Below are 23811 nucleotides of genomic sequence, written 5' to 3'. Positions count from 1 at the left end.
CTTTATTCCGTGGTAGGAAAAGATGAGTGTAGCATTTATTAAACAAATCTTTCATCAGCCTTCTACTTCAGTTCACCTTTCTTGTACGCTGTATGTTTCTTTCCTCCTCCTCTGTCAACTGTCACCTTTGGGATTAGCTCAGTTCCTTCAAGATAAACAGCTGTAATTGCTACTTCAAATTTCACTGCTCTGTCATAGAAGAACTTAGTGTGGAGAGCTGATTACACTAGCCAGGAAGCTACTAAATGCTTGGAGCTAGTAATTACAAGCTTTACTTCACTGGAAGAATTAAGCAGTTTTTGACTGCTGCTCACTGTCATTTTGTGACACATACCACTCCTCCTCCCCCCCCAGCCATTTGTGGCCCTTGTATACATAACAATACTAGAAAAACTCTTAACTCTTCATAAATTGGAGTATTTTCATGTAACAAAATTTTCACAATTTTTTTTTCCTGTAGGAGTTCTTTGTGGCTTTACGACTTGTAGCATGCGCACAGAATGGATTGGATGTTTCCCTGAGTAGTCTTAATTTGCCCGTTCCTCCACCAAGATTTGTAAGACTGATTTATTTATTTGAATTGAACATACCAACTCATTAATAAGAACTGCTTTGAAGATAACAATTAGGGTTTGGTATAAATACCAAATGTTTTTGGAAGTGATGCTGTAGGGGAGGGGAAAACAGGACAATGCAGAATTAGAATAAGGTGCTACATGTTCTGGTCAGGGACTTAAGTATAAAATTTTGTAAAATTAGAATATATATAGTATTTGTTCTATTAGCATTGTCCTTAATGGAAGAAACATTTTAAATTTCTTATTCTAAATTTTGGTATCCTTCACTTAAGATACGGATGACTAAAATGCAGTACAGACTTTGAGAAGCAGTCACTTCTCAAATAGGGGAGTTATTTTGAAAGGTCAGAACCAGTTCTCTTCTGATGGTTTTTTTTCCTGTTTTTTCATTAGACTGATACTAGTAGTCCTTTGCTACTCAGTGGAACAGCATCAAGTGATGTACCATGGGCTGTTAAGGTAAACACAATATTGGGCTGTGATCTAGAACTATGATGTGGTTTGCAAGGAAACAAAAATCTTGAAAAAAATATGATACTGGTAACTCTAGTTCACTAAGTATGACAAATTGCTATTTCTGTCAAATCCATAATTGGCCTAGTAGACCTAATTTGATTGGATGAGGGGGAGGGAATAACACTTGGGAAACCCTGGGAAAAAATTGATTTATTTGGAATAGTTACCTGAAGCCATGAAAATAAATGAAGGACTAAATCTCAGTGGGTTTTGTGTGAGCCTATGAGTCAAAAGAAAATATGGAAAAAAAATCTGTACATCACGAACTTCAGTGTGTGTTTTTTCACTGTAACAAAAACAAAAAAAAAGCTTACTACTTTTGAAATAACGAGTGCTTCTTAAACTGTGAGTGATTGTTTCCATAATTAATATTTTTGTTCTGCTCCTGCAGCTGGAAGACAAAGCCAAGTACGATGCTATTTTTGACAGCCTAAATCCCATTAACGGACTATTGTCAGGGGATAAGGTGAAACCTGTACTCCTTAACTCAAAACTGCCAGTGGATATCTTAGGACGAGTAAGAATCTTTTTAATTAATCATTAATTTGAACATGATAACTGTAAAACACTCAGCATTGTCTGTTTTCAGAGTGTTTGTAGTAATGTGCCTAACTTGTAACTACTGTCTTACAGAGTGAGAAAATGCAAAAATAATCTTTGATATTCTGATAGAGATTGCATCTTACTGTTAATGTACCAGTTTTGTGTATGCTTTACCACTTTGTTTAGGACAGGGTGTCAATAGTGCACTCTGTCTCCATCTTCCGATTCTCTTCCTTTGCATGGTTTATATGAATGTATATTGTTCACTGAGAACTAATGCTTTTAAGTTAATAGAACTTTGGATATACTCGGGGGAGGCTGTTCTCACATTTGTTTTTAGTGAGGTTGTAAATAGGCAAACACTACAGTTCAGGTAAAAATCCCTGTATTCTGCTTTTGATTTGGTAGGTGTGGGAATTGAGTGATATTGACCGAGATGGAATGTTGGATCGCGATGAGTTTGCAGTGGTAAGTATGTCTTGGGATTTTGGAAGTCTAATGATGAGTTTAAAGTGGATGAGTTGTATGTTAACTTTTGCTTGTATGGTTTCATTTATTGCCTTTATTTAGAACCTTAATCAAGTTGTAGTATTAAATTAATGTTTCTCTCATTACTCAACACTAACTTCTCTCTGGGCTAAATGAACCATTAAAAACTTGTAATATGCGGTCCCACAAAGGACTGAGCCGTTTTCAACTGAATAATAAGTTTTAACTTAACCTTCAGTGTTTGTGGTACTTGATGCCTCAAGATACATTTGAGGATGTTTAAAAAAAATTGTGTAGAAATTCTTCCAAGGTTCACAGCAAATTTAGAGTTTTAACGCTATTAATGCCAGGACTGATGAAATAATGTAAGAAGCAGTAAATAAAGTTCACTTCTTCCAGGAAATGGCAAGCGAGAAGTGGTCAAGATCTTTTGAAACCAGTTCCTTTTAAAGCCTAGTAGTTAGCTATTACTATACTTGATTTTCCTGTACTTACGCTATAATTCTGCAGACTTTTAGCTTTAAGATCAGAGAATCAATATGATGTTCTAGGGAAGTGCTGGAGATTCACTTGACAGTCTGTAAAATATTGTATTTAAAATCTCTTTAAGATGCAGTTCTGTGCTGAACAGTAGTCACAAAATTATTAAAACATACAACCACAACAAAAGAGTAGTTGTTAAGCAAAGTGACTCTTGGAAAAGCAATTAGTACTTTTAAGAGCTTAAAGTATTTGATCAAATACAATTCTACAAGTGGTGGTTATAAGCTGGGTAATACCTGGGAGAATCATTTTAGCGTTCTAAAAGATACTGAACTTCATTTGCTAAGCAGTGAGACTCAAAAATAAGTAGTAATAAAAAATGCAGGTCAGAAGGCAATAAGCTGCAACTCAGTTCAAGGGGCTTGTAAAGGAGAAACATAACAGAAAACATAATGGAAAAGATGCTACAAATTTATTTCTTAACTAGTGTCCCCCCCCCCCTTCCCCAGTATTCACACGTTTTGTTTTGTGTTCAGGCAATGTTTTTGGTGTACTGTGCGTTGGAGAAAGAACCAGTGCCAATGTCCTTGCCTGCAGCTTTGGTGCCACTATCCAAGAGAAAACCTATTAGTGTTCCAGGAGCAATGCCATTAATTCCATCTTCAACGTCAACCAAAGATTCACATCAGTCCTTGCCACCTGTAGGCATTTTAGCTGCCAAAACACCATTATCACAGGTATAATTCTGAAGTGAATTGGGGTTAAAAGATTTGTTCTTAATGCTGTGCTTTGAGGTCTGCCTGTATGAAGTGTCTTGATATACGCTTTTAATTTCCTTCTCCTTGTCCTATTGATTTGTTGATAAAGTTGAGGAGGCTGATGGGAAAACCAGGTTAAGAGAAAAGCTAGCACAAAATTTATCTTGTTCTACTGTTTTTAGATGTCTTCAAATATAAATGATTGGATAAAATAATATTATTTAGTAAAGATTTTGAAGACATTTAAAAAGTAAATTATTTCAAAACATAAAGCTCAACCCAAAGGTCAGGATACTAAGCAAACAGTTTTAAAACATAGTCCAGGTACACTTAGGCAGAACATACGTGTTCTGGCTGAAGACTGATTTAAATATGGACACTTTTTAAAACAAATGTGTCTTTACAAGTGGATTATAATTTACTGGTTATATTCAGAAGAAGAAATTATTGAGAAGGGAATCTGAGGTAAGAACTGTAGTACTTTAATGCATAAGATACTGCCTGGATATTTAGACACCTGTATTTGAGCGATCAATAAAAAAATTAGCACTTTAATTCTAGAGGTTCCAAGGTTTTCATCTGTCAGTTTGCTTGACTGACTTAAGCCTGTGTACAATATGTATTACAAAGGAGTGCCATTCTGGATCAGTGTCTTGGTGTATGTTTTTTGTACAGTACCATTTGGGATTCATATATTAAGTGTGTTTATACACTGAAATTAGTTAGCGTCCACGAGCATGCACGTAAGCAGAAGATGCAGCCATTTTCACTCAAGAAAAAAAAACACAACAAAACCAACCACCCTATCTTTATATAATAAATAGTATGGTATTTGGAAAAATTGCTTAAGTAGGATTTGTGGCTCTAGTTCCCATCGTTACCTTGATGAGAGCTTCAAACCTACAATTTAGAATGTCCCAACTGTTAACTCCATGCTTGACCAGTTCTTCAGTCCCTCCAGCTAAAGTTCTCCAGCTGTAAAGAGGAATAAAATTGATGGAGCCAGACAGTAAGCAGGGCTGTGATACAATGATGAGGGCACAACTCAATGCTATGAGGAGATCTGGGCCTCAAGGAATACTTCTAATGCGCAGGCAAAGAGGTGGAGCAGTATCAACCAGCCATGGTGTTTCACTGATATAAATACTGCTTTTGGAGTTGCATATGGATGTCTGTACAGGACTATTTGGGGCAGTAAAACTGGTTCATAAACTAGGCACCTATATCACTTTTAAAATCTGTGCTGTAGTCCTTGAATTATGTAACTCTGAAAGCACATAACTATCTGAGAGAGCTGTCTTTATCTTAGCATTTTTTAAATTTTTTTCCCCTCTTCTACCCCCCTCCCCTCCCCTCAGTGGGTTGTATCGCCTGCAGACAAAATTAAGTACGATGAGATCTTTGTGAAAACTGACAAGGACATGGATGGATTTGTGTCAGGTGTGGAAGCCAGAGAACTATTCTTGAAGACAGGACTGCCTTCTGCTCTCCTTGCACATATCTGGTAGGGATTATTTTTCCTTGACAGCTGTTTAGGCGATGGCATGGTTCTTGCTCTTTCCTAGCACTTTTCATGAAAAGTGAAAGCTGTTATTTTTGTATATTATAGCGTGGCCTCTTTATTAACAGTGGTAACTTACTTGCTTCTAGTAATGGACAGAAATGGTGGGTGAGGAACAGGTTTATGCTATGAGTTATTTCCTAGCTGGAGGAGGTAAAGAGCCTGAACAGATGGTTACAAACAAATACTACGCTTTAGCTGAATACCTGATTTAAGGAGGCATAATGTTGCTGTGTATCTGAACGCTGATACTAGCCATCTGAGGATTATCTGTGTAAAATTCTTAGCATGTAAGATTTATGGCCCATCTAATTCTGTGACTCGTTTGTCTTTCATTACAGTCAGTAATGACACCCGCTGTGTGGTGGTGTGTTTTTCTAAATTTTTCCCCACTATAAGCTATTGCATGGCACTCAGGTAGGAAAAATGTCGTTTTTTTCAAGGTATGATTAGCATAACTTAATTTAGGAAAGTCAGAGAAATGAGATAAACTTGTGTTGGCTGTGAGAAGTGCTTCAGCTCAGCAGTAACTTCAGTTACAAATATTCAGGTGTTGTGACTCAGGCCTGATTCTGCCTTTTACGAGATGAAAAATTGCTCTGACAGAGCTGTGGAAATTGCACAACCACTTTCTCTTTTCATTCTATGTTTGCTTAATGTTTTCTATTTATTTTCGTGCCTTACTTATGTATTGCATTTTTTTTAGGAGAGGAGATATACACTAGCAATTTTTACATTTCTAAATAACAGCAAGTACAGGAAACCTTTATGATTTATTTCATGTGCATCTCTGTACAGGGCTCTCTGTGACACAAAGGACTGCGGGAAGCTTTCAAAGGAACAGTTTGCTTTGGCTTTCTATTTAATCAATCAGAAATTAATGAAGGGCATTGATCCACCTCAGGCTCTGACTCCAGAGATGATTCCACCTTCAGACAGAAGTGTCAGTTTACAGAAGGTAAGGATGGCTTTGGCACATTTGGTATAAATTTCAAACAAAAAAGGTTAATTTCAAAAGCTACACAGGAAACAGCTCAAGTACTGGCAAACCTTAAGTATATCATAATATCAGGAAGAAAACAAGTCTTGATTGCAAAGAAGTGACAAAACACTGCTCCATTCATGTTTCGAAATGAAGCTGTCATTTATTACACCTGCCAACCAAGCGGAGAGATCTTATGTTGAGAAAGCATTATTTTCTATTTTGAAAGAATAATCCTTTTCCTGTCTAAAGAAATCTTAGTTTGCATCTGAAGTAACACGCACAAGTTTAACGTTTTTGTCCTAATGTGTTCTCAATTACCTCTTTTGCGTTTCTCTTTTTCAAAAAGTCTCAAAACAATGTGAACCGAATAAAGTTTAAATATTTAAAGTTTTAAAAGTAAATGATCCACCATTTTATTCTTCACAGATAGTTTAAATGTCTTCATAGCCTGTTGATTGCCATCTATCTTAATCCAACAGTAGACTATACCTCAGCAGTTCAAGTTATATTTATCTGAATGGCAGAGGTCATTGCAAATTCTTACTTGTTTTTACACATCATAAAGTCTTATGTTCGTTACCTTTTCTTGGTTGTGCAAAACATTGACCTGATTCTACAACTCTCTTGAACAGAATGAAAAATCTGCGCCTAAAAAAATTTAGAAACTCAAAATTTGGCACTACTTTTGAGTTTCTGTAACTGGTATCTTATTTCCTTTTACATTCTGTTTTTAAAAAGTAATTGCTTTATTTGCAACTCTACTAATCTTTTTTGTATGTTTGCTTTCCTTTCTATGTCTCTTTTCTAGTTTGGACTGTTTTTTCCATTCTGCACCACTCTGCTTTTCATCCTTATTATTCTGTCAGTTTGTTAACTCTGCTTTCTCAAGGTTAGAGAATCTTTGCTTTTCTAATATTTACTGTCTGTTGGTTTAATAATGAACATCCTTCTAAGACTCTTAAATAATCACTGAAATAGCACAGCACTTTTCTGAAGTGTCACAACATGTTGCTGTCTCAGATTATTGCTGGTTTTCCAGTTTTCTTCATCTGGAAGAATCCTAAGGTGTTTTGCAAATCTGAACTGCCATATTGTACTTAATTCACTCCTGTGCAGAAAATCATTTGTGGGGTGGACCTCTGTGGCTGTTACGTGTTGGCAATGTGTACTGCTTAAACTTAAGAGAAAATACTTTGTATTACTCTGTTGAAATTTCTGGGGAAGTGATGACGGAGTAGTAGCCCAATGTGACAGTTGACAGTTTCCGTTAGGACCGATACCCATGTTTTTGCTGATTATGTTTCAGAAAATGTAGTGGTCAGAACACATTAGATGAGATCAGCATTGTTTACTGCTACTCTGTGTACATTGTCTTCACAGAACTCTTAGACATCAGTTGAATTTTGCAGGGGTTTTGCATTGCTAACATAAAATATAAGAGTAAGAATATTATGAAAGAAGGTAAGAGGTGTCCTTTAGCTTTGTAAATCCTTAGCAAGAATTCATTTTACTAGATTGAGCTGGAGGTTTAGCTCATTTTGAGATTTTTCCAAAGAGATGCTGCCCTCTTGATATGAAAAGAACTTTTTTTGCAAGATTGTTGTTCAAGAACTGAACCAAAAGATAAGAGCAGTGTGCAGAAATAGGCTTTTTGCTTGTTTTCTTGAAGTGCTGTGGCTTAAATAGTAAAAACACTTAGGCTTTCTCTTCTGACTCGCCCATATAAGAGTAGTAGCAGAAATATCAGTAACTATGATGGTAATCCATTATATTTTTGAAGTATGGAAAGTTAACTTGCTATCCTTCTTGGTAGATATTCAACAGTATACACGCATATGAATTCTGTTCTCTGATATTTGGTTTATTTACAGAATTTCATTACCCCAATAGTATAACTTTTATTTCAGTTCTGAAGCTTGAATGCAAATCCCGTAAATGGGAAACAGAGCAGCAGTCTAGTATTTGTTGCTGTTTCTTTACCTAAAACTGTTTGTAGTCACAGAACATGAACTGGCATTACTAGCCATAAAACTTAACTTTATGTGCAATTTCCTTTTCTGGAATTTTGACAGGAATTGACTTTTATTGCTATTTTGAGTTAAAAACTGAAGTGTTGCTTGCATGTATGTTGCAGTGTGGTAAATGGCAGCAAATAATTCCAATTCCTGTCTTTTTTTTTTACTTGTAAAATTAAAGCTAAAAATGGCTTTTGTGGACTGCCTCTCTCCCTAAAGTTCTTATGAAGAATTGAAAATGAGATTGTACTACATTTTGTTGAAGTTTGATGATAGAATTATCGCGCAAAATTTCTTCAATTGACTAGAGAGAAAAGCCCAGAAAGAATTTGTACTTGTAGCTGATACCACCAAGTTTTCCTTCCTTCTTCTTAGGAGAAAGAAAAACTTCCTCATTAGAACACCATGAGCAAATCAGCAAAACTCCTCTAATTTCTTCAGGATAGAATTGAACTTCATAGCTTTTTTGCCAGTTTGAGAAGCTGTACACTAACCAGCTTAAGAATAGCTGTATTTTTTCTTAACTCTCAACTCATGCCATTTGCTCTAGTAAAATATGCATGAATAATCTGTAGTTCTGCTGAATAATATTCTCTGCCACTACGTGCTCAGATTTACTGGTTAGGTCTTTTGTTGACTAAAGCTTTGTTACTTTTTTCCCCAGTATAGGCTTGAATAAATATATAGTTAATAGCATCTTGATTTATCTTCAGAGAAATCTCAGAATTTAAAGACTTTTATTTGTTTTCTTTTTTTTTTCTTTTTGCGGTATCACCTGCCTCTTAACTGTATGTATATGCCTTTCCTCTGAACTTCGTGTTTGTCCCAGATAACTTTATTCAAAGCTTCAAGGAATGAATGTATTATAGAACACAGTTACAGTGACTATGGCTTCCTAAATATGTTCATGTTGTAGCAAGGCAGACTAGAACAATTACAGTATTTGCTAATTTGTGTCTTCAGAACTTGTTCTTTAGTCTTTTATATATACTTTTTTGAAATGGAAATAATTTGTATCATAGTAGTTGTCTTATTATAAAGATATTAAGGAAATAAGAACTCACGGGCTATGACTTTGTATTATTGAAGTTTCAGTCAGTACTCTGGAGATTTGTGTTAACCTACGTAGATACGACTTAAAGCATTGCAAATGAAGTGTCTATACTCTGCAACAGGAGGATCACCAGGGTGAAGAAATATGTATATTAATAGTAAACAAACCCAAACTGTTTTAAATGAATGGTAGTAAGCCATTGTTCTAAAATGAAATGTATTTTACAGTTAAGACTTTTTTGTATGATTAAATGTCCTTTTGTGGAAGACATGCTTTCAAGAGTTTACCGGAGACAAACTGTTTGAATTACTAGATGCATTTGATGTATGGTGTTTTCTGTTAATTTAGCAATTTTTCTGTTAATTTAGACTTTTTAAACATTTTTTTGAAGATTAAAGATTTGCAAATTAATACTACAAACAGTTGCTACTTCTTGTGATAGTGCAAGCTGTCTTTTAAAGTGAAGATAGCTGTCAAACTGCATAAACTATAAACTAACAGTATGTTTTCTTTATCTTTCAGGGTACTCAAGGACTCAATTCTGTAGCAGATTTTTCTGCAATTAAAGAACTTGATACTTTAAACAACGAAATAGTAGACCTGCAGAGGTAGGTAAAGGAGGGATAGTTATAGTTGCCTCAGATTCAGTTGTTATACTTAGTGGTTTTTTTGTTAGTATTTGTTTTTGTTAAGCCAATTAAATACTTAAGAGAAAAAACGGAAGGTAATGTAGTCTGTTTTGCTAAAATCAGTTGTAAGCAGGTCTGTAAAATTATTCTAATATTGTTTAACACCTCAATTCTTTGTTAACTCAGATGGGTGCATTTATTAACAGCAAGACTGTGAAAGATCTGTCCATCATGCATTCTGGGCGTTTCAGGAAACTGCATATCCTAGCATCCTGAGATCAAAATACTCTTTTGCTCATCTTTATTAGCAGATGAGCATACGGCAGATCTGTAGGGCGTGGGAGCCATGATACAAATTGGCATTAGCTGTCTTGATTTATAGAGGGAATCTTAAGGGCTTTTTCCTAATGGAGGCAGGGAAGTGAGACAGGAAGGCTCAAGAAGGATACAGATACAGAGTGGCAAGATGAGGGTTTGCATATGGACCTCAGCTAGGATTTTGATAGTGATAAAGATGGAAATCCTTCCCTTCTGTATGGTGAAAGGAATGGTTGCACTGAGAAAAATCGTTTTAATTAGAGGTCTGCAGACCTTTGGTTTCCAAAAATTATTTCTAAGGTAATTAGGATAATGATTTCAAGTTACTAAGAAAATCAAGTTCATATATGCTGTATAGTCTTAGTCATATTCTCAAGACAGCAGATATTTTTCTTCAGTGATTTTTTGGTACTATTGTAAATTTACTGTAAATTCCTTCTGTCAAGAACAGTCAGTTAAGGTGCTTTGTCATGATGAAATCTGAGTGTCTTATTCATGTCACTTGTAGGAATGAATTAATTGTGCGATGTGTCAAAACACAATCTGTTTCCTAAATAGATAAATGTTTTTTGCTTCAACTGCTTTTTACTCCCCCTGCCTCCTTGCTTGTCCCTGCTCTGGCTTCCTCTGTTCTTCCTTGGGTAGTATTAATACCAATTTTGGACTCATACATTTATTAACCTAAAATTTGATTTACAACTATATATATTTGCTGGCAGTATCTTAGAGAGAGAATTTTCACTAGTGTCAATTTTTAAATTGTTTTTACCATGTGTGTTTGCAGCCTAACATGCAAGCCAATGCATTTCTGAGAGACAGTAATAGAACTTGTCTATTTTTGAAGTGCGCGTTTAAAACAAACAAACAAAAAAACAACCAGAGGATTTTCTTCAAAAGAATGACAATGTTTTGAAAATTTAGTTTTTTGAGAGACTGAACAACAAAATATAGAAGTGATGTGTTTGTGGCTCATCAGTGTGTGTGGGAAAATTTCTGGTGGACAATAGCTTTTTAATCTAATGCAATAAAAACATAATATGAGGAAGACTGAGGTTTAGGATTAGATGAGGAAAAAATGCAGAATACTTATTAGTGAGGGTAAATCCCCTCTGGTACAGGGAATGACTTGTTTAGGGAAGTTGTGGAATCTGCATCGTTTTGAACCTGTCAGCAGTTCTGTTTTCTTCGGAAGGCCTCTAAGTTCCGTTTCAGTTGCACTATATTTTTGGAAGGCTATTTGTGAAGCTTTTTTGATCAGCGTTGTGGGAGGCCAGACCAGATGTTCTTAATATTCTTTTTTGAACCGTAGAACCTTTTTCTTCCCCCAGCAAAGCCTGCTTTGTTTTTGTGCTTTAAAGTTAGCTACAGCCCACGAACGAGTGGGATTCTTTCAAGCTTTACCAGTACCACATTGCTCTAAAAGTGCGAATAGTTGAACTTAACTTGGTATGCCTCACCAGAGGTGCCATCCTCTGCACGTGTTGGACAGCAGCAATTACATTGTCTTGAATACAAATCAGGTTAGAAGGACTGTATAGCTGGTAAGTTGGCCCCTCGTAAGTGTGGAAACGGCAAAATGTCCCCAGAAAAACGGGGCAACCTCTCCCTTCCACATGTTCACATCAAGTCTTTGTTTTAAAGTTCAGAGATCTACAGCTTCATAGCAAACCAGTGGTAAGAATTTTAGGGTAGGCTAGATGCTTTCTTCTGACCTCTGGTTTGGAAGTAACTGAATTGTTATAGCTGAAAAGCTTGGGGGAAACAAAGGAGAGGAGAAACAAACACTGTGTTTTTTCTAGCATTCCTAAAATGAAATACTACTACACTAGGAATTCCCAAAATTATGGATATACGTGAAAATAAGAAATGTAGGGCAACTGAGTGTAGATAATACTATCAACTCTATGAGCAGTCATCTATCACTTTTTATGAAAAAGAACTAATTTTTTTTCTGCATTTTTAACTAATGGGTTCTAATCATTAGCCTCCAAGAAGCCTGGCCAGGGTTGTTTCTCATGTAGCTTAAAAATGCCTCTACTGACAGGGACCTCCTCAGTTGTCAGCTATCACAAATGTTTCCAATAGGCTGGCTCCCATTCATAAATACTCCTCCATTCATAAATTGTTATAAAGCTTCTGGATTTACTGACGTTATTTGTTTTGTAAATCATGGAGTATGTGCATTGGAGAAACCATGTATTCTTTGTTTGTTTTTTTTTTAATAATTGCTTTTAATTTATTTGATAAAAGGGCCTTCTGACCTGGCTGCAATTAAGATATGTAGGGAAATCGTATTGCTTTTGTAAATTGACTTTAAGTTGGTTACAAATGTTATTGTCAAGACCACAGGTATTTTTGTTTGTTTTCAAGTGCTGTGGTATGGGACTTTAAGATCCAGGAAATCTTACATGTCCAATAAATCAATTTTGTTACTTGCTTTTGGTTCTTTCAGTTGCTGGGCGTTCCTACAGTCATATAGTAGATAATTTGTAAAAGAAACAGAGGCATTCAGAAGAATTAGTAAATTAAGTAGGTCTGTGGTATTATTTTTGAAACAAAGACACATTACTCCAAGTGGGAGTGGGGAGGGTAGACACTCTTTTTTTAGACTATATATGCACAATTTGTTTTGCTTTGCCTGAGGCTACTGCCTAAGCTTTTCTTATGCTGACTGACAATAGTTCTTTCACTTGATTTTTTTTTTCCAATTCATTGTTTGTGTTATGATTTGGCCAGTGTAAGCTGGCTGTGAGTGGGTGTCATGGCCTGTTGCTTGCTTAGGGTCATCCAGATAGCAAGATTTAGGTACCTGACTTCCCTTGAAATAGAAGGGAAGTGAGCTTTATTTCTGGCAGTCTCCTCAGATAGATGAGTGACAGTGTATATTAAGGCATGCTCACCTGCTGGTATTTATTTCCTGCTCAGTTTTCATACCCAGGCTGGAAAAACAACCAAACAACTATTTATTGTTTGTTTTTACCTAATCAATTATTCAATCTTTTATCTTCAATTAGCAATAATCTGCCTGAATGCCTGCTGTGCTTGATAGGCATCTGAGGGCTCAATGGCATTTTTCAACTTGACTTGTGTTTAGATCTGTGGAAGTGCTCTGAGATTGAGCCCTTTTGTTTATGGAAAGTTACAGAAGGCAAAAATCAACAGAACTTTTTTCAACTCTGCGATGCTTCAAATATCTAAGTAAACCTACGCAATAAATACTGGTTTGTTTAGCTAGAGAGATGTGCTATGGCTTTGATGGAAATGGTAGATCTGTGTAGTATTTACATGGTGCTTTCATTCTGATGAATTGGAGTGAGAAGTTATGTGAAACTTGAAGGTTCACGCTTAACAAAATAACTAGCCTTGTTCTTCAACGTCTCTCTTTCTGCAACTTGCATTTTCTCATCCATGTAAGCCTTCCCTCTAGGCACAGTCATCAAATTAATCAGATACTGAGACAAACAGTAGTAGAACATAATATACGGTAATAATCTTTTCAGAGCAAATGCTTATTTAAGATCTGTGACACCTGTTTTTTTCATCTTCCATTGCGTATGGTTTAGCAGCAAACAACTATGGCTTAGCCTGAGTAAAGACAACTTCCTCAGAGCAGATACCCCCTTTACTTGGTGGACAGAAATATTTTATCCCTTATTGGAGAAGAGTAAACGATAAAATTAACTGTTTTGGATTGTTTACCAGTCTGCTGCTATTAACAGATGAAGTTACCTTAATTTTAATATGCATTAGTAATATCATTTGATAGCTTTTCCATGTGGTAATTCATTTAGAGATGTTAGGTCTGTCATCGCTGCTCAAATTCTAACTTCAATATATGTCAGAATTTAATAACAATCTATAAAAGTGAGTATCCGTAAAGAAAAGCTATTGTTAAATCTGTAAAGCCTAATGCTTTATTCTCTTAATTCTCTTAAACTTTTTTTTTTTAAACAAGCACTTCTGAGTTGTGTGGCTTTTTCCTTTATAAAGCTATTGTTATCTGACTGCCAAGAATTTACTGATGATAATTCCCCTGTCATCACCAGTCACTTTTAAGCTTGCATAAATGTCTGTAGAGACAGACTTGATATGACACAGCAAATAACTATGTACGGAGTCTCCTAAGCATACACAGATTACAGCAAGCTAACTTTTCTTCTTCTGACTGAGTTTACCAACAGATACATCTAAAATTTGATAGTCAAGGTTAATAATCCACCAGGTTGGCCTCCTGGAAATGTTTTCTAGCTGCTGTTAGTATAGGAATTACTGTGTTTGCAGGGGTTAACAGATGGAATCTGATGCAATCCCTCCCACTTTTCCTAGCAGTTTTCATTAGACAAGTGCTCCATAGCAACAGTGAGATCACTGAAGACAGTATTTCATTGATTTCTCCCTCCCGCCCCCTTCCGTTTTTGAGCCATTCTTATCACTAAAGTGCAGTTGGCTGAAAAGACATCTTTTTTTATGCAAAACGCTTATGTGGGCTTCTGTCTTGTAAATAATTTGGAAAGCAGAAATCCCTTGCATCTTTTGTGTTTAATGTTTCACTATGTATTTAAAGAGAGATACAGGTTTAGGAGGCTGGATAACTGTACCTGCTGTAGCTGATGTTCTTAAGTATTCTTGCATTGTTTGCTGGTCTTCTAGGGAAAAGAATAATGTAGAGCAAGACCTGAAGGAGAAGGAAGATACCATCAAACAGAGGACGAGTGAGGTCCAGGTAAGTAAGGCACAGAATTATTGCTCAGATATCTGATACCGACCCATGTGATGTTTTAATGGCAATGGAATTACGGAATCTCTAGATCACATCACTTATTGAGTGGTGGCTAAGAAAATAAATGTACTTTGAAGTGTATTTGATATATGAATGTGGATTGGTGGGGGTCTGTATATTTATATAAATGTGTATACTTCTAGGATATATAGGCTACATGGAGTTTTAAATGAAAAATATTTCAAAATAATACATATTTTAAAGCAGGACTATCTATTGTCTAATTAAAACTGAAGAACACGTTGTAGTACTGCAAATTAGTAAACTTAAGTAGCTGAATTAAAAGGACTTGTATAAGGGGCTGCTACTTAAGAGTCGTAATAATTACCGGCTCGAGAGGAATGTTGCCACAAATTAATTTTGCCTAACATAATTGAATTCTAAAAAAATGTATTTGATTTTTATTTAAAAGGATTATATTGAACTTTTCATAATCGAATAGAAAATTCGATTTTTACAAGTGTTTTATGAATTAAAAATTATATAGTCAACATCAGTGTATAGGGTGCTAACAGTGTAAGCCCTGAATTAAATGCTGCAAAGCATATTTCAATTAATCATGAGATGCAAAAGCAGCTGGAGTAGCTGCATTAAGAAAAAAACTTCAGTGTTATATCTAATGATTTACATTTATTTGTGCGTTTGTTTGAGGAATCTTTATTAATTCAAATACTCGTTATTTGATTAAGACTAAATAATGCAAATTTTTGCATTTTACTTTGCCTTGGGGGTTGGGAGGTCGGGGAAGAAAGCCAATGTGTTACAACCATTGTGACTTTTATGCTTGGCTATTTCATATCCTTAAAGCCTGGGTGATAATTAATAGTCTGACCTCTCAAAAGATAATCAGATGCTGGCCTGTTTGTCACAATGGCATCCAGATTCAGCAGCTGCTGGAATGCATGCAGAAGTTGACCCTGTCTGTGATTCTGTCTGTGCATGCACTCGTCATTCCTCTCCTCACCATGCAGATTACCTTTTCACAATGTTAAAAATTCTTATGGGCATTTCTGTTTGAGCACACAGGGTGATTTTGTTCGTTTGTTGTAGAATGTTTGCCTTCATGTGAAGGTTGAGCTCTGTGGTGCCTTTGTACAAAGCTAAATTAAATCCCTACTTTTAATGTTAGAAGGCCTAAAATGTGACAATATTAGTGTGATCTGCTTGTTTATTGTCTAGTGTTTGACAGTCAGCAACATCACAGAATGAATAAAATCATTGTATCCAGAGCAGTCCTGTTGGAAGCAACTGTCTTAAGTCTTTAACCTCTTAGTGATCACGGAAGCTATTTATATCTGGTTAAATGTAGAGCTAGAGTTCTGTCAGTCTGCAGAGAAGGAACGGTCTATTACTGGCTTGTCATAAAAATGGGAAACCATCAGGATCAAATGGGATGTGGCTCCAGCATTTATTCGAGCTGGTAGCCCCCTATCTCTGGTCTCCTCCTTGTTCCTGAATGCTGGAGAACCTGCATATTTCATGAAACTTTCTAGAACTTCACAGAATAGTGGTGACAGACTAAGAATATCTTTACATCGTGTTCTCTTTACATCATGTTCTTCTGTTTTTATTCTAATGGTGATATTTCTCAGATGGTGTTCACAAACACAGTGTTCCACAGTGTTCCAATCTGCCACCTTAGATAAAGCTAATTTAGTGGCATCACACTCTAGGTTTCATGATACCAGGGTTGTGTCCACATACATAAATTATAAGCTCACGAATAGCCAAGGTTTGTGACGGATTGAACAGATTCGTATGGGAGGAAGGAAAGGTTAACTGTTTTTCTCTATTAAGTAATTTATACACTATGTAAATAGTGGCTAAGAGGCAAAAACAGAAAAAGAGTTGGAGGGAAATTAATTTTATTTTATTAAAATATCAGCTCTCTCTTAGCAAGGATTAATGGATGTGTTTTTTCATAAGAAGCTATGAGCAGAGTAGCAAAGATCATGAGAAACTGAGGCATTTCCCTCATTTATTCTGTGGTGGAGTTTATAACAAATAACATTTCAAATAACGTTTGAAAGCATCCCCTTGCAATCTGATCACCAAGCTGCTCTTCTGGACCCAGGTATTGGTTGGAGCACTGGGCACTGCCTCAAGCCATGGGCTTTTGGCCGCCTTCACAAGACTCAGATCCTCTGTCGAGCACTTCACATGTGTATGGTTTACCAGTCTACCTGCAAAGACTCTGAAATAAGTGGTGATTCTCCTGGCTTTTGCAACAATGATTGTGTTCCTTAGAATTTTATTGTCATGAAGTCAAAAGGTTTGTTTCCCATTTTAAGTGGAACACTGAAACTTTGTAAAGAGATTTTTAGAACAAATGCATGCAACTCCTGAACAAAGGTTAGTTAATACAAGTTCACATCTATGGAGGAAAGAAAATGTATCTGCATGTGCAATGCTATTTCTAGACGAAAAAAGTTAAAAGTATTTTGGGACTTTCAAGCAGTCTGGAATGTTTCTGGCCTTTTCTTTTAGCCTTTTGATTTCTTTGTCGGCCTGAGTTTTCATAAACAGATTTTTTTTTCTCTGAGTATCCCCCCCAACATTGGATTTTCCTTATTCTTCCTTGTTAAGTACAAGACTGGCAAGCTATTAAATCTGTTGTCTGCCTGTGGAAATACAGATCTCGACTCATTTCCTTGTCCGCCACTACAATGGAGAGTTACAATGATCATAAACCTAACACAAGGATTACCAATAAAAATACCAGTTTGTACTCAAAAATGTGTTATGCTGGGGGTAATACTCAGATCTTCATGAAGTAAACTGGGCTTCAATTAAACTTCAAAAAACACCTTCAATAGGAGAAACATCAAGCACTGAATGAGGTCCTACATTAAAACATTTGTTAAATTAAAACTGTGTGTGCAAAATTCAGTGCTTGGGTTGGGGCCTAGTTTACTTCATGAAGATGTTTGAGAATCGCACCAGTTCTGTGTGTCCTGTCCACTCCGCCTTTACTTTTGGAGTGGCCATGTGATTGTGGTTTTGTTTATTATTTGGTTTTTTATTTTTTTTCTCCCACTTCTGGGAAGTAACAGCCTTAGTCAGGCATTTTCAGAGCTGCTCCTCTCCTGCTATGGCTAGGACAGATACTGGGATTCAAGAAGCAGTAGCAAGGTTGGAGGTGATCTATATTTAGCTTGTGTGTATGTGAGTGTTTGCTTCCTTTAGAGGAAAAGAGACTGAAATCTCTTTAAGGTGTTACCTCCACCTCCAGATCCACCCCCTCTCGCCCTGGTTGCTTATGTTGTGTGTCAGCTGCTATTTGCTTTTCAAAGTGATGTGAAAAGCAAATGCATCAAAACAGTTTGCCAATTATCCAAGTTGCTAGCTGCTGTCAGAGCCTTTTGTGCGTGTTGGTATGTCTTCCATAAATCAGAAATAACTAGTAAGTCATCTACTCTGACTGCTGTACATCAGTTGTATAGCTATTAATCCTGTTACTTAACTTGAGACATTGATTTTTGAACTTTTTTGTAAATGCATCTATGAAGCTTCTTTAGGTAGTCTTCCAGTTGTCTTGAGGTTCCCCATTTGTCTAGCATCCGACTGCCTTTCTGTTCCTCTCAGTTTTTTTTTGTCCTGATTATCTGGAGGTGTTAACACATGTGGATTAACTGTCTCACCCACAGAATAAAAATAAATAAATAAAAATCACCTGAAAATGACAACAGGATCTTAGCTTAGAACAGCACACACATGCATGATCTAATCAGAAATTCATGTCAGCTTGTTTTCTTAATGTCATTGATTTTCTTTCATCTCTGTTCTTTCTTTAGTGTTGTATACAATTCTTCCTTCAATTACCATATTTTCTTGGAAAGGCTGCAATCTTTTCATCTAATACATTTGTATTAATCTTTTTTGATCTCCCTGTATTACCTCTTCCTCTTGACTTTGACAGTTCTTTCTTCTTTTGAAATTCTTGTCTTGGTTTTTCTTTTCAATGTTATCTCTGCGGTTTAACCATTAAATAACCAAGTCTAAACATTGCTGTTGCTCAATGATGATGCTACTTAATGTATTTAAAATGCAAGATACATAACTACAGCTGTTTCTTAAATTAAGGTATATTTTCACATGTGGAATGTTCATTTCTTACAAGTACTGTTACCTGAAAACAAAATTTTGGTTGATTTGTGCAAAAAATAGGAGTTTGGGAAGATACTGAAGGAAGTGCACTTGAGTTAATAAGGCACTGGTTTTCTTCTTTACCATGCTGATAAAGCGAGTTTGTATTTTGGAAAAGGTATTTCAAAGGGGAGAGGAGCAGAATAAAGGATTTCTGTTGTTAAGGAACTTGTTAAAATATATTGCTAAGATACCAGAGAGAGATAACATAGGCTAAACAAATAAAACTTACAGATTTGAAATAGAACCCTACCTCCCTGGGAGTAAAACACTTAATCTCTGTGTGGAGGTGTGGTCTTCAATATTGCAGTGAGATTATTTTTACAAAGAAAAAAAAAGCAAATAACGTGGTTATTTTTGTCTTAGAATTAAAACGAGAATACTTGCTTGCCTGAATACTAGTCTTTGAAAGATAACTTATTGATACTCTGAAATCTGACCAATCATTACCTCAATTTATACTTTGGAATTTAGTGGTAAGAAGGAGTGGGGAACAAATACAAAGCAAATCTTTTTTTATTACAGGATTTACAAGACGAAGTAAAGCGGGAGAGCAATAATCTGCAGAAGCTGCAAGCTCAGAAACAGGAAGCCCAGGAAATCCTTAATGATCTTGATGAGCAGAAGGCCAAGTTGGAAGAGCAACTTAATGATATCAGGCAGAAGTGTGCAGAGGAGGCCCATTTGGTAAGGTCTAGTGGCCAAGGCCCTTGACAGAGAAAATACCTCTTTTTGAAGAACGTAGCCATGCAGTGTGTTGCAGCTGTTGGGGAAGGAGAAAAAATTTTAAAGAATAATCAGCATGAGTTTCAGGATTTTGTGAACAATAGAGAATAGGAGATACATCTCTGATTTCAGCAATGTTTGTGATATTTGGTGGCACACCGATGCTACATGTATCTCACTAAAATAAGGCTGTGTGCAAACAAATGCTGCAAATTTATAATGCAATATAAGTGAAATTAGAAGCAGTAATTAATGGGACTGATTTCTTGAGAGTTTGAAAAAAAAAGTGGATTTTTTCTAATATAAATCTTTAGTATTTCTTTGCTGTCTAAAATGTTATCTTCAATATTAGAAATACTGGTGTTGGTTAGGAGAACAGCTTGAATAGTATGATCTCATTGAGACCAATGGTGAATTAACCTCTTGTTCAGGTATGATCTATAATATCTGCAATAGAGGTTTCATACCTTTTCTGGTCATAAATAATATTTGCTGGACATGTTTGGAGGTGTGTGGGTGATTTTTTTTTTTTTTTTTTTTTAATTTGGCTTTGAAATACTTGTTTATGCATTAGATTGCCATGCTGAAGGCTGAAATAACGAGCCAGGAGTCAAAGATTTCAGCATATGAAGATGAACTGACCAAAGCTCAAGAGGAGCTGAGTCGTCTGCAGCAAGAAACTGCAGAGCTTGAGCATTGCATAGAGTCTGGGAAAGCACAGCTGGGACCTCTTCAGCAACATCTGCAGGATTCACAACAGGAAATCAATTCAGTAAGGCAGTGTGAAAAGATGAGGGGAAAAAAAACAAAGGAACAAAACCCAAAATGTTTCAGCTGACAACCTTTAGTGTTTTTTCATAAGGGGATGGCACTTGTTTTTTTTTTCTTCACTGTTTGCTCATGTCTTTCCACTGCTTGCACAGGCTATGTCTGTATGGTAGTTAGGATTCTTAGAGGCTGACTCAAATTGCTCAAGGTATTTAATGATATTTCTCCAAGTTTTGATAATAAGGGGGGAATTTATTATACTTCATAAATAATTTCTCTTAATGTAATGAATAACAAATGGCTAGTGCCTCTTTAGATTCCCTACTAGATGTGTAGGGAATTTAAGTTTTTGTCTTTAGCCATGGCCTGGGGCATGGTCTTGCTATTCTTTAATTGATGCGATGTTGGTATAAAATTATTAATGACATAGTGTATTTTTGAAGGAGGAAAGTAAAGCGAACGTAAGAAAAAATTGTATTGAGACTAGATACTGAGAAACAGAGAGGTTGCTGTACTGATTTTGAGCACAGAACTGCACTTTGTATGTGTGATCAATAATTTATTACTTCAGTGATGTTTAGCTTGAACACCCTTTCATTACCATTCTTCTCTCACATGCCCGCAGTCTGCTAACATGTGAGCCAGAGACATGTCATTATCAAGTTGAAAACAAAGCCTTTCTATTAACTTTGAACCCTAGAAATGGCTGACTTCTGGATCAGTTCCTTCACGTGCTTCATGTCTAACTTCTTAAGTCTTTTTTTTTTTTAAGACTTCCACTGCTAGGATACTTTCTTCTGTTGAAGAGGCTTTTATGACATACAGAAAACCAAGTATAAAAATTATGAATGACTTTTAGAAACTGAGGAGTAAAAAATGGATGTTGTTTTATCAGAGGTAGAAAGAAGGTAGTGCTATTTCAATATTATTAACTAATAATCATAGCAAGAGATGATTGTGATTAATGGATCTGATGCAATTATGTAAGTGACTGGTTATGCCTGACTCTACTAAAAACCTGTTTTTGTTGTAGACTTGTTTTATATAAATACTCCTAAGTTCATTGCTCTTGGCTCAGAAAAAATGAACAAGAGGTCCTCTGATGCTTTAGGCAAGGGTATCTAATGGTTGATCTGAGATCAGTGTATTTGAAAGACGCCTTGGTGTTGTCATTGCTGCCACCTCATTTGTGATGTGCAAAGCAAGGAAAACGCTGTTAGGTGATTGACCTAGTAGAAATCAGTGGGATTTAGATACCTACATATCTGAACTGTGTTCATCCTTCTGCATAATCTGCCACATTCAGTAATTTCTTCAGAACTTGCAGATAGTTTGTAGATGTTTGCTGTGAGGTACTGCATTATGCATGTTGTAGAAATAATGACATGGATGTCGCTGTCTGCTTAGGAAGATATATTATGGATTCTGTAGACGTCAAAAGTCATGTGAGAGAAGATAATGAATTTGTAATTTTCTTTGGAAGATGAGAATTCTTTTTAAGCAGCCTTTTTAATTTCTGGAGTTTAAGGCAATTTCAAATAAGTAATTTAAAAGAAAAAAAAAAAAAAGCTTTGCAACTCTTCTTGTGAGTTTGAGTGGGAAAAAAGGGAACAAGTCTTGATGTTTCCAGTGATTGCCAGCAATATGGTCTGCTTCCTTGGCAGAAGGTTCTCAGGTCTCTCTTTCAACCATGTTATATATCTTCTAGATCTGATTTGTACTGCTTTCTCAAATATCACCCTTTGAAATAACATGATTTTATTATACTTGCTTAAGGAAAGTAAGAATTTTAGATACGTCTTCCATTTTATATTTAAGAAGGTATGGTTATATTCTAGCTTTTGTGTGCTGCTGTACAGATACATGTACATTTATTTCTGTTTACAGGTGCAAACAAAACTTCTTGAGCTAAAAGAATTGGAAAATAACCAATTTAGTTGGCACTCTCAGACACATAACGTACTTGTTAATGGAACTGTGGATCATTCTAGTCTTAGCAACAGCAGCAGTGAAACCGCTAACCTTAATGAGAATGCTGAAAGGGAGAGTATAGCAGAAGAAGAACAAGTAAACAATGCATCTCCAGTGAGTAGTGTTTTGCCTGCTTGATCATAATGCAATGCAGCTGTGAAGTTAAAATAAATGAAAATATATATTAAGATTGATTATGTTTTGTTTTTTAACACTTGTACAAGTGAACTTTCAGGATGTTATTCTGAGGGAGTATTTCAGGGATCTGAAAGTTGATAAGCAGAAAAAGAGGCAATGTTAGCTTGGCTGGAAAGTAGCAACAAAAATTTTTGTGCATTTGTTTCCAAAGCAAAATGTCTTAAATTGAAGAAGAGAATTAATGTTAAAGAAGAGCAGCTGTTTTCCAGTTGGCGCAACAGAAATGGAATGAGGAATAGGACAGAATATCTAAAGATCTCTTGCTTTCTAAATGTCCGTCTTTGTCTCAGTAGTTTTCTGATTTTTTTTTAATAACTTTCACAGGTTTTATGAAACACTTCAGTATGTTCTATTATAGCTGTGAACCTACTGAGGTATCTTTTAACATATTCTTACAGCTATGTGATACTTTGAATAGTATATGTAGTGTAGTCTTCCATTTATTTATACTGAATTGCTTTTATCCTTACATAGGCAAGGAATAGTCCTGAAACAACAGCTGCTGTTGTGGAAGAAGAGAAAGAGATCCCAGCTGCAACTATTACCAAAAAAGTGAGTTTGTTCAGATCTGAGGGAGGAAAAAATGAATGTAAAAAAAACGCCACCAACAAAACAAACAACAAAACATAACCTAGTTAAATTGTTTGAGGTTTGCATCATGTCATTTACATGATGGCTATGGAACAGCAGAGAAATAAAAAATTTCACTTGTTACTGTTTTTAATTAGAGTATGATATCATGAAAGCATTCATCTTACATAGGTTGATTTTTACTGAGGAATACTTTGAATCTCTGTTGATTAATTCTATAGAATTCAAACTCTCAGCTTTAAGAAACTAATAAATGGTAACAGAAGACAAGATAAGTGTCTTGAACTTCATACCTCTCTTCTTTCATGTTCTTCAGGAGGATCCATTTGATGCTGAGTCTCATCCATTGCCTGATCTAGTTTCTGAAGCCAGCCTAGAGTTCTTCCAGTCTGACCCTTTTGTTGGCAGTAAGTAAACTTCTTTCCAAGTGCAGATTTGCAGAAATGGGTTTTGTGTGAACACGTCTCATCCAAATTCATCCTGCACTTTCTCGTTAATTGTGAAAATTGTAACTTTCCCTCACTGGTCTTCCCGAGGGCCTTTTTTTTTTTTTTTTTCCTTTCCTGGGGGTTGCATTTTGGTATTAAAGGTGTGGGTGTACTTGTGATACGTGTGATGTCACTGATCTAGTTTGCAGTGCAGAGCCACAAACAGATCAACTGAGGGTTCAGCGAGCTGTGGTGTTGGGGGGTGTGTGGGTGG

The 23811-nt window shown here is 36.0% G+C and overlaps 1 protein-coding gene across 17 annotated transcripts in view; it reads left to right on the top strand.

Annotated features, from left to right (window-relative positions):
- Window positions 1-23811, top strand: part of EPS15 (epidermal growth factor receptor pathway substrate 15) — a 61379-nt gene that overhangs the window by 26420 nt on the left and 11148 nt on the right. For all 17 annotated transcript variants that reach the window (XM_040565807.1, XM_040565798.1, XM_040565793.1 and 14 more), the window contains exons 5-18: window positions 461-556; window positions 972-1037; window positions 1486-1611; window positions 2046-2105; window positions 3146-3346; window positions 4726-4871; window positions 5727-5886; window positions 9505-9590; window positions 14580-14652; window positions 19381-19542; window positions 20156-20353; window positions 22237-22434; window positions 22993-23070; window positions 23426-23516. In XM_040565807.1, the coding sequence (XP_040421741.1) occupies window positions 461-556; window positions 972-1037; window positions 1486-1611; window positions 2046-2105; window positions 3146-3346; window positions 4726-4871; window positions 5727-5886; window positions 9505-9590; window positions 14580-14652; window positions 19381-19542; window positions 20156-20353; window positions 22237-22434; window positions 22993-23070; window positions 23426-23516 (1741 nt within the window). The remainder of the gene's footprint in view (window positions 1-460; window positions 557-971; window positions 1038-1485; window positions 1612-2045; window positions 2106-3145; window positions 3347-4725; window positions 4872-5726; window positions 5887-9504; window positions 9591-14579; window positions 14653-19380; window positions 19543-20155; window positions 20354-22236; window positions 22435-22992; window positions 23071-23425; window positions 23517-23811) is intronic.

Source organism: Cygnus olor, chromosome 8 (genome assembly GCF_009769625.2).
Source record: "Cygnus olor isolate bCygOlo1 chromosome 8, bCygOlo1.pri.v2, whole genome shotgun sequence".
In the NCBI taxonomy this organism is placed as follows: domain Eukaryota; kingdom Metazoa; phylum Chordata; class Aves; order Anseriformes; family Anatidae; genus Cygnus; species Cygnus olor.
This window is presented reverse-complemented; position numbering and strand designations above follow the sequence as displayed.